We start from the raw sequence: 10,348 nt of genomic DNA on the forward strand, positions 1-10,348 counted from the left end.
CTTAGGCGGTTGGGGTGGGTTAACTGCAAGGCCACGTGTGTCCCCCAAAGCGACGGTGGAGCCCGGCCTTTGTCCCTGACCGTGGGGGGACATCGGCCCCCAAACTGGTCACCAGGAGGACACGAGTCCTCCGCTTCTCCCGGCACCGGCAGAAAGGCCGCTGGCCCTGGGTGTTCTGCTATTTTACCTCACCCTTTCCATTGTGAGCCGTAATTTTCAGAGGTTTATAGGTCAGCTATTTTTTTTTAAAGTGCCTCTCCTTTGTGACCGAGAACTTTGAAACGAGACGCCCAAGTGGGTGCCCGAGGTCCCCAAGTCCGAGGGTGGACGCAGCCTGGAGTTCTTCCGCCGAAGCCCCGAGAGAGCCCACCGCCTCCCCCGTGTGCTCCCCACCCCCCACCCAGCAGGCCTGTGGGCCGCCCCTCCCCCAGCGCAGGGCCAACAGGCCCGGAACCCTCCAGGGGTCTCTGCAAACCCGGGAGCAGCTGGGGCTCCACTTTGGGTGGGTGGGTCCCCGGGGGTGACCGCAGTCAGGAGGGGGCTCTGCAACGGACCAGCCCCTGCGGGCGCCCATCTGAGGCCCACGCGGGCTCAGGACAGGGCAGCTGGGTGTGGCGGTTGCCTTGGAGGGAGGGGGCGCACCCCGCACCTGTGTGTGTGTGTGTGAGTGTGTGTGTTTGTGCACAACGACCGCAGAGCCGGGCGGGGCCGCTCATCCCTAAATTAGGAGCCTGCAGCAGGCGGGCGCCAGCCAGCCTGCCTGGAGACCGTCCCCCTCTCTGGGGCTGCCCCTGGGTGGGAATCTATCTCCCTAGCCTGGGGGGGTCGCGGGGGAGCCCGAGTCAGCACAAGCACACACGGGGCCGAGTTGCAGCATTCGTTGGCCTCTTTATTTCGAACCCGGCGGACGAGGGGCCGGGGCAGTGGTGCGGTCGGCTCAGGAACCATTTTTAACAGAGTCGTCTTCAAGTTTAAAGTAACCCTAATAATAAAAGACAGAGCGAAAGCGCAAAGAGACTGCAAAAGCTAGGTGGGCTGGTGCGGCAGGCAGGCAGCTACGGCTTGTGAGCGACCCCCCCAGAGTCCGCTACAAAAATAAATTTACATTTTGTGGGTAACCAGGTGCGGGCGAGAACGCCTTTGGCAGAACCAATAACCGAGCTATCGCGTGGCAGAGCGGCCCACGCCTCGACATAAATAGAAAATATAAGTTAGTATACTTTTTTTTTTAAACTTTTTGTACAAATATACATGCTTTTATCCTTTTTTTTTCTTTTTTTCATTTTTTTTTTGCACTGAGTTTCAGCAGAGATTAAACATTTTATATAAATGACTCTTAAAGCTTTACACCTTGGGACCAGTGTACTCTCCGTGCAGAATACATTTAGATATAAAAGAGATATTAATACATTGCACAGTTTTCAAACTTTAAACACAAAACCGAACGCTGCCGGTGACAGCTGCCGCCGGTTGCTGCTACATGGACGGTCCCGGCCGAGGCCCAGCGCTCTTCTCCTGTCCGCTGCCCAGCGGGTTCCCTCGGGGCTCTTTGGGTTTGAGGCTGCGGGAGACGGGGAGACAGGCACGGTGAGGAGGGCGGGAGGCGCCAGCGACCGAGAGGACCCCGCGGGCCCCTCCCCGCGCCCCCAGCCGCCGCACTCACCTCATCGCAGACGCTTGCGTGGGGTTTGCTCCGGGGAGCCCACGGCGGGGGCGCCGCCAGGAGCGTTGCATCCCGCGGGCACCTCGTTGGGCTTGGCCTCCGGAGCAGATCTCTTGCGCTTGGCAAAGAAATCTGCGGCGACAGCGCGCGCTGTGGGTCAGGGCGGGGAGGGCCGGGGAGCCTAAGAGGGGGCCGGAGTGGGGGCGCCGTCCCCGCCCGCCCCAAGGTCCGCCGCGGGTCAGCTTTGTTTACGCCGCCGCGCGATGTGCTGTGTAAGCATTTCCCCTCGTCCCGCGGCCAAGCCCCCCGGGGCCGCCGCGCGCACTTAACCCCCTCCTCGCCGCGATCGCCACGCCCGGGGAGGGACTCCCGTGGCCGGGGAGGGGACCGCGCGCTCCGAGAGGGCCAGAGCTCGCCCTAGCGAGCGGCCGGGGAGCACAAGAACAGGGCGGGGACCGCGGGCGGGCGCAGCCGCGCCCTTCGCGCAGCCGGCCCTTGAACGCCACGGGAGGAGGCGGGAACCCACCGAGGCCCCCAAGGGCCGGCGAGCACGGCCAGCTGGACAAAGCAAGGCCGGACCGGGCTGGGGCGGGGCGGGGCCGAGCGGGACTCACCGGAGATCAGAGGCCCCGGCAGCTTCTTGATCCCAGCACCTCCGGCGCCGGCGGCCGCGGCGGCGGCAGCGGCAGTGGTGGCAGCGGCCGCTGCGGTGGCTGCGGCGGCGGCGGTGGCCGCAGCGCCCGCCGCGGGGCGCCCCGAGATCCCTGAGTGCAGCGGCTCGGCCAGGGGCTCCTGGTTGCGCGGCGGCGGTCCCGCCTCCTGCTCAGCGCTCTCTGGCGGCGCCGCGGCGGGGGCCGGGGCCGGAGCCACGGCCGCGCCGCTGGCGGGCGACGCCGGCGCCTCCTCCAGGCCGTCGAGGGGCTCGTCAGCCGGCGGCCCGGGGGGCGGGTTAGCACCCGCGCCTTCCGGGCGGGGACGGGGCGGCAGGAACAGGCGGCAGCGCCCCACCTGCACCGTCTCGCGGTAGAAGGCGGGCACAGACTCGCTGTCCACCTCCGTCCACTGCAGGCGCCCGGGGCCCCGCAGCGGCATGTCCTGCTGGAAGTTGTAGTCCCAGCGGCGCTGGTCCTCGGCATTCAGCTCCGCGAGGCGCATCTGCAGCTCGCGGCTCAGCTCCTCGTGGTCCACCGGCCCGAAGAGGCTACGGCAGGCGCTGCTGCGCGCTATCTGGGGATAGGCGCGGCGGGAGACAAGGCGCTCCATTGCCAATTCGCTGCAGAGATACACGTCGGACATGGCCAGGGGCCTCACGGGCCCGGGGCGCGGGAGAGGAGAGAGGAGAGGAGGAGGAGGAGGAGAAGGAGAAGGAGAAGAGGAGGGCGAAGGCCGGGCGCAAGGGAGACCCCGCGCAGTCGGAGTCTGCATTTGCAAAGGGTCGCGGCGGGCGCGGCGGCTACCTGGCTGTCGGGCCGTGGACGGCTCCTGAGTCTCGCTCGCTCTCTGGTCCGACCGGCGGCCGCGCCCCCTCGACGCCTGTCCTCGCTCGCTCGGGTGGCTTTGGCCTGCTTGGCACCCACCGAGCGCAGAGCACTTGGCTGTGGAACGCCCAGACCTCGCGCGCCCCTTTATACTCGAGGGTCCCACGCCCACAGCTCGCGGGCCCCGCCGCGATTAGCATAAAGTAGTATTTTCAGTTTCAACAACACGGCCTCGATTGGCCCGCGCCGCTCCCCCCACCCGGCCCGCGGCCCGGCCCCCGCGCGCCGCCCATTGGCCGCGAGCACACACCCACCCGGGGTGGGCGGGGCGAGCGGGCGGATTGGCGGGGCGCGGGAGCGGGGAGCGGGCTCGAGGGGCGGGGCCGGAGTTAAAGGGCGCTGCGGGCGGTAACGTGACACCGCGGCGCCCCGCCCCCTCGCCCCATTTCCCCCCGCCCCCCGTTGGCTCCTTTGTCTGCCCGCGGGGGCTGCGCGGCAGCAGGGACTCGAGCGCCCCCCCTCGGCCGGCGCGCCCTCCCTGGCGCGGCGAGCGGCGGTCCCCGGCCCGGCCCCGCGTCCGGCCAGGACCGGCTCGACCCTCGAGGGTCCCCAGCCCGCCGCCAGCTCTCGCCACTGGGCTTCCCGCGCCAGCTGACGGGGCTTTACCCCGCCGCAGCCAACTCGCCCCTGGCTGGAGCGGGCTGGGGTCTCCGGCTGCCCCCCGCGCGGCCCCCTGCGCCCAGGGTCTGCGTCTCCGATGGGGCTCCGCGCACCTGGAGACCTAACACACCTGCTGGCCCTGAAGCTCTGGAGCGGGAAGACGGGGGCCAGAGGGAGGGGGGTCAGCTCCCCTCTTTCACCGCAGCGGCGGCCAAGTGTGGGACACCTTGAGCTCTGGACCTCCTCCCCCTGGGGCCCCAGTCTGAAGCCTTGAGCGCTTGGGGCCCCCCCAGCCCTGCCCAGCCCGTCCCGGGCTGTGCCTGTGTCGTGTCACTGTCCACCCGCACCCTCAGGCCTGGCCCGAGCCACTCCCGGCCTCGCGGGACCACGGCGCGGGCTGGCGGCTGGGTGGGGTGCTGCAGGAGGCCCTGGAGGCTCCTCCGTGGGGGTGGGCCTTGACTGGCTTTGCTAATCCTCTGTGCCAGCCTGGTCCCCTGTCACCTGGAGACCCCTGCGCCCCCGGTGGGACCCTGCTCTGCTACATGAGCTACACCTCTCCACTTTCATACTGGGGGGGCGGCACCCCCTCAGGCGCGCCCAGAAAATATTGTTGGTTGTTGGGGAAAGACGCCCCTAAGAATGAAGGGGTGAGCCACCCAAAGGGGTGGGGGAGGCTGACCCAGAGAGCGGGGGTGCCTGCCGGGGCCCACGGCCCTCTCCTCGGTCCAGCCCCTGGCCCTCCCCGGCGACTGTGCCCACCACGCTGGGCCACGGAGGCCCTTGACTTCCTGCTGCCGTCCCCCTGGCCCAGCCTGTCCTGGGGCCGAGAGCCAAGGACCCGAGGAGCCCCGAGCTCTCAGCCCCTGTCTGCCGGGGGCCAGCCCAGCCCCAACCAGCCTGCCGCTGCGGGGGCGGCAGGCGGCGTCCAGCACGCCTGGATAGGACGCCGGCAACGCGTGTGGCTGTGTGCTGTGCGGCGGGGGGGCTGGGGGAGGCGAGGCTTGAAGCGAGGGGGGCAAACAGGAGAGGGCACCGACCCGGGGGAGGGACAGGCGGGGTGCCCCCAGGGGCTCTCGAAAGCAGAAACAACGGGAGACTTGGGGTGTTGATTTCTTTATTTTCTGTGCACTGTGTTTACAAGCACGGGCGCTGCTGTTTTTCTGTCTTCGGGAAAACAGGAGAAACTGACCACAGCTTGACCACGGCCGGCTCCCTGGGCCCATGGGCCTCTGACGTCACCTGGCCTGGGGACAGGAGGAGGCAGGGCCTTCCCAGCCCATGCTCAGGGCCACGGCCGGCGGCGACCACAACGCACGGAAGCACGCAGCCCCCAGCATGGCCCGAGAGGTCAGGGTGCCCTGGCCGGCCACCAGCCCAGGCCCGTCCTCCAGGTCCTCTCCCTTCCTGGAGAAAGCAAGCCCACGCGTGCTGGTGGGCTGGGGACCACCGACCGCCCCCCCTCAAACCCTCCTCCACGATTGCCAGCTGCTTCCGGCAGGTGGGCCCCAGGACCACCCCCCACCCCCCCCCCGGCGAAAAGCCCAGCAGCGTGTGACACCGAGCCCTGCCCCCAAGGACTGGGAGTGACACATTCCCACATGCCTCACGTACGAAGTGCGGCCGTGGCCGGGCCTCACCTGTTTTACCGGAAAGTAGCTGCGGGGCCCCACGGCCGGGAAGGAGCAAGGCTCAGGCCGGACCCTCCCCCAGCTTCCCGGCTTCGTCCTCTGTGTCTGCGGGGGCCACGGGACCACCTCCTTTCTGAGCAGAGAGGTGGCCTTCTCTGAGTCTGTGACCCTGAATGTGGTCGGGAAGGGTACCCACTGGCTCACTGAGCTCCGGGTCCCCGGACCGGGGCTGGGCCCCGCCCTCCCCCACCAGGGACAGAGCTGGCTGAGGACAGCGGTGGGGGGCTGGGGGCTGGGAGCCAGAGGCCCCTTCTCCCCCCCAAGGGGCCGAGCAGGCCAACATCTGTGTTGTGTGTGGATGCAACAACCGAGCTCCACGTTTGCATTAAAAATGTTTCCGAAGGAAGCAAGGAAGCACAAGAAACAATGTTTGTACGTGTTGCTGTGAACAGCTGGTCCCCAGGACCAGCCAGGAATGCCCCTGGCTGCCTGCCGCAGCACCCCAACTCCTGCGTGCCCAGGCGTGGGGGAGCCCTCGTGGGGGCGTCAGAAGCACCCACCGCCCTGCTGGCCTCTTGCACGCATGTTTGGGCTTCTGACCCCGTCCAGCCGAGTGGTCACGCATCCATTCCCCCAGCTGCCCTTTTCCTCCAAGCACATGGGCAGGCCTCCGGTCTCGGCCGCAGATGCGAGCAGAGGGGCCGGCACTCACACCAGCCACGCAGCCCTCTCTGCTCCGGGCAGCCGGCCAGTGGGGAGACGGGGAAGGACGCCTGGGACAGCGGAGCCCCAGGGCGGGGGAGCCCCGTGGGACCACACAGAGCAGGGCCACCGGCCAGCGCCCTCCACGGCGACGGGGTGCAAAGGAAACGCCGGTTTTGTGTGTGCCCTGGCGCTGGAGGTGCACTCCTGAGCCGGGCGTGGGCAGTTCTGAGATGGGGAAACGGAGGTTCAGGAAGACCAGTAATCTGCGGCTTACAGTGGTCAAGACGGTGAGCCCACACCCAGCCCCTGGTGGGGTTTGGCTCTGCCCGCGCGGGCTGGATATCCGGACTCCTTTCACAGCTCCGGAGGCTGAGGCCCCGTTTCGCCGATTCTGGCCAGAGTCAGGCCACCCGTCTCCGGCCCCATGCTGCCCCCTGGTGCCCGACGGCTGCAGCAGCGCCTCGCGGCCGCCCAGCCCTCCCTCCTCCCCCCGAGCCCCGCGGAGCCGCTCTGGAAACCCACTGGGGCAGCCTGCGTGGCGGGGCGGACCCCTCCAGTGCTCCCCGCACCCTGCGGGGGCGTCCGTGTCTGCGCCCCTCAGGCGGCCGCGCTGGCCAGGGCGGCGCCCACCGAGGGGCCGGAGGGGTAACGCAAACGGAGGCGACGTCAGCCACCCCACGCCTGCCCCGCGTGGCCGTGCTCCCGGCCTCGCGAGTCCTCCCAAGGGCCCGCGGAGGGGGGCGCGTCGATGCCCGTTTTGCGGGGCAGGAACTGGAGGCTCGGAGAGGATGTGCCCCAGCCCACCCAGCACTCCGTGGGGGCGGACCCGTGCCTGCCCCCAGCCCTGAGCCCCCCGCCGGGCTTCCGCGGGGGCCTCGTGGGCGGGCACGGCGGCAGGGCGAAGGGAGTCTGGGGTCCCAGGGTTAACCTCCCGACAGCCCCCCAAGTCCCGGAGCCAGGGCTGGGCATCGGGGCCCGCACAGCCCTGCCCCCGGCGGCTGACCCCTCTGGCACGCCCCCCTCCAGGGGTGGCCGCGCTCCCGCCAGGCCCATCTGCCTGCCCCTGTGCAGGGCTCGGCCTGTCCCCCTGCACCCCACCAGGGAAGAGCCCTCGCTGCGTCGACCAACACGGCCCCCCCCAGCACTCGAGGGGTGCCCGCATGACCCTGGAGGGGGGGGGGGCAGTGGTCCTTCCTGAGGGCCCTGGACAGACGTGGTGAGACTCCCTGGAAGGCCCCGGCCCTGGGCCTCCCCTCTCCTCCTACGAGGGGCCCTGGAGGCCCCGAGGGTGTGGGGAGTTACAGATTAACCAGCCAGCCCCCAGCGACAGGCGGAGGCCGGCTCTGCGCCCGAGCAGGGGGGGGCTTTCCGGCGCCTTGGCGGGGGCCCAGCGCCTGCGCCAGAACCTTCCTCCCGCACCGAGTTCCCGCGCTCCGCTCGCTCGCCCCGCCCCGGCCCCCCCAGGACGGGCTGTTCTCGCGGCGGCTGCCAGGCACGTCCTCCGCAGGTGCCGGCCTCCCTCCCGGGACGCGTCCGCAGGCCGCGCGGCGCGATTCGACAGCTCTGGTTACAGGGCCGCCTTGTGCGCGGGGTCCCGGCCGGGTCCTCAGGCCCGGGGGATCGGCGGGCCTGGGGGAGGGGCGGCGGGAACAGGGAGCGACCCCCCCAAACCCCACCCTGCCCGGGGCGCTGGCCCTCGGGTCTCAAGCAGGGGGCCCCTCCGAACTGGTTCGGGAACTTTTCTGGTTTCAACACTGCACGTCCCAGGAGACCCCGTACCATTACTGGTCCTCTCCGCTCCAGCCAGACCGTCCCAGGGCCGGAGGGGGGCGCGGGCGCGGGCGCGGGGGAGGGCCTCCGGGTGAGCAGGGGCCGGCCTCGACCGCTCTCTGTGGCCGCGTCTGAGCCCCCTGGGGCCCCTGCTCAGGCCCACGCACAGCACACAGACCAGCCGGCGGAGGGACACGGCTCGGAAAACAAACCCTGGAGGAGCAGACCCCTCCCCCCGACCTCGTGCCCGCTGTGCGCGCCCCACCCCCGACTCTCTGTCCCCTCGTCTTGGGCTACGGGGACCCCTGTGAGTCAACATCTTCTGCCCGTGGAGTACACCAGCCCCCCCCGCCACGTGGTGTTCAGAGCAGCCAGAAGTGTTAGGAAGGAGCGGTGAGGGTCCCCCCCCCAGCACCCCGTTCCTCCCCCCACAGCTGGGACTGGCCCTGCGGCTGCGGAGGAAGAGGAGGCACAGCTCCCCGGCCTCGGGCTGCCTAGACCTTGGCGGAGACCTCGCTGTGGACATCAGCTGAGCGCCTGCGAGGGGGCAGCCCCGGGGGCAAGGCCCCTGCCCGCACAGCGGGTGCCCGTGGTGAGGAGCGGGCCCCAGGCCTGTGCCTCTCCGGGGCCCGGGAGGAGGAGAGCCTCCCTCCCTGCGCTCGCTCCCCGTGCATTCACCCCTCACGCCTTCCCACGTCCTCCCAGCCGGGTCTGGGAGGTGATCGGCAGTTTATCAGGACAAGGACAGGAGGGAAGAGCGGCCAGACCCTGGCCTGTCCTCCTGGAGGCCAGGGCTGCACGGAAATGGGGGCTCAGACGAAGGGGTGCCGTCCCCTCCCTCCCCGGACAGCCCGGGCACGGAGGGGTGGGGGCTGAGGCAGGGGCGGCAGGCCCTGGGCCGCCTGCCAGACCAGTCCGGCCACCTCCCCGCCCGCCAGCCCGCCAGCCCGCCCCAGGCCCTGGGGCCCAAAGCTGGGCGCTTGCTGCCCCCTGGTGTCCACAGACGGCATTGCCGCCAGCAGCCTGTGGGCCCACGGCGAGGGGACTGGGGAACAGAACCCCAGCCCCACGGTGCCCCGCTGCCCACCTCACTCATCCGCACCACGTGGGTGACTTGGGCAAGGGCCTCGGTCTCTGTGGCCCCCAGTCTCCTCAAGTCTAAGATGGAGGCGTCTGCCCAATGCGGCCAGTCTCGGCTGTGTGGGGAGGGAGGGGACCCCAACCCCCTCGGTGTTGGGTGGGGGGCTGTCACTCACACCTTAGTGGGAAATAGCATCAGAGTGCCCGCGGGCCAGGGGGCCAAGGAGCAGGGAGGGGAGAAGGGGGAGATGGAGGCTAAAGAGAAGGCCGGCCCCTCCCCCTCCTTTTCCCTCCCTTCCCCCTTCTTTTCCCCTCCCCTCCCCCCTCTTCCTCTCTCTTTCCCTCCCCCTCCCCTCCCGCCTTCCCCTCTGCGGCCCTCCAGCCCTCCGCCCCTTCCTCCTTCCCTCCCTCCTCCCCCAGCTCCTCCTCTTCCCCTTCCTGCCCTGCGCCCCTGCCGCTGCCGGCCTCCCAGCGCCCTCTGGTGTCGCTCGCCTGCTAGTGCAGCCGGTTGAAGCCCCCGGCCTGCAGCGCTGGGGCTGACCTGGCCCCCATTCGGCCGGCACCGCCCACCCCTGCTGGCCCCAGTCCTGGGACCTGGGCGGCTGCAAGGGGCACCCACTGGGACCCTGGGCTCCAGTCCCTTCGAACCCCAAGACAGCTCCCCTGTCCAGGCAGGAGTGTGGCCTGGGGAGCAGCAGTGAGCAAGCAGGCCTGGGGGGGGGGGGTGCGCCCCGGGGTCCCTCTGCAAGCCACCCACAGCGAGGCACAAACTCTGAACCTTCACAGCTCCTGGGGTGACCCGTGCTAGGATGGCCCAAAGTGGGGAACAGCAGGAGCCCCCATCAGGGCCCACTCCAGGATGGGAAGCAGGAGGAGGGGCCTGAGAAGGGAGAACCCAGGCACGGGTGGGGGCCCACCACAGCCGGAGGCGCTGGAGTGCAAGTCGGAGCTGGAGAGGCCTCGTGGCCAGGGCCGCAGGGCCCAGGAGCTGGCTGCCTCCGGAAGCGCCCAAGGGCTCCAGCTCGGGCCCAGGGTCCTTTGACTGAGTCGTGCCACCAGCAGAGTTTGGGAGGGAGGTGCGGTGGGCCTGGTCCCAGGGCTCTGGGACCCTGGGGTGCGGGGCTAGGATGGAGGGCAGGGGGAGGAGCCAGGGAGGACGGTGTGGAGGGAGGGGGTGCTGCTGGGAGAGGACAGGCCGCGGTCCAGGGAGGCAGGCGGGTGCAGCCCACCCTGGCAGGGCACTGGGCCTGGATTCTGGCTGGTGGCATCTGGCCTGTCCCTGCTGGCCGCTCCGTGCCAGCAGCATTCACTGGGGGAATGGGCAGGGGGCGGGGCAGGGCTGCCACCTGGCGACCTGTGGGCTT

The 10,348-nt window shown here is 69.9% G+C and overlaps 1 protein-coding gene across 2 annotated transcripts; it reads right to left on the reverse strand.

The window, feature by feature from the left end:
• Nucleotides 1-862: 862 nt before the first annotated feature.
• Nucleotides 863-3,377, reverse strand: CDKN1C (cyclin dependent kinase inhibitor 1C). Of its 2 annotated transcripts, none has more exons than XM_045821061.1 (4): nt 3,121-3,377; nt 2,278-2,936; nt 1,664-1,795; nt 863-1,561 (listed from the first exon to the last, which is right to left on the reverse strand). In XM_045821061.1, exons 1-3 carry the CDS (start codon nt 3,339-3,341, stop codon nt 1,665-1,667), a joined length of 1,011 nt encoding a protein of 336 aa, XP_045677017.1. In that variant the 5' UTR covers nt 3,342-3,377; the 3' UTR covers nt 863-1,561; nt 1,664. The 2 variants fall into 2 exon arrangements, with proteins under 2 accessions (XP_045677017.1, XP_045677016.1); XM_045821060.1 differs by having other exon boundaries at nt 1,664-1,813.
• Between the last annotated feature and the right edge of the window lie 6,971 nt (nt 3,378-10,348).

Source organism: Phyllostomus hastatus, unplaced genomic scaffold, assembly GCF_019186645.2.
Source record: "Phyllostomus hastatus isolate PE091 unplaced genomic scaffold, TTU_PhHast_1.1 phas_scaffold_443, whole genome shotgun sequence".
In the NCBI taxonomy this organism is placed as follows: domain Eukaryota; kingdom Metazoa; phylum Chordata; class Mammalia; order Chiroptera; family Phyllostomidae; genus Phyllostomus; species Phyllostomus hastatus.

Excerpts from the sequence above, each read along its gene's own strand:
- CDKN1C (XM_045821060.1), bottom strand. The coding sequence starts at position 3,341 with ATGCTAATCGCGGCGGGGCCCGCGAGCTGTGGGCGTGGGACCCTCGAG. Across the intron at positions 2,937-3,120 it reads GTCCACGGCCCGACAGCCAG|CGAATTGGCAATGGAGCGCC; the intron begins GTAGCCGCCGCG and ends GTATCTCTGCAG. Across the intron at positions 1,814-2,277 it reads GCCGGGGCCTCTGATCTCCG|CGCGCGCTGTCGCCGCAGAT; the intron begins GTGAGTCCCGCT and ends CCTGACCCACAG.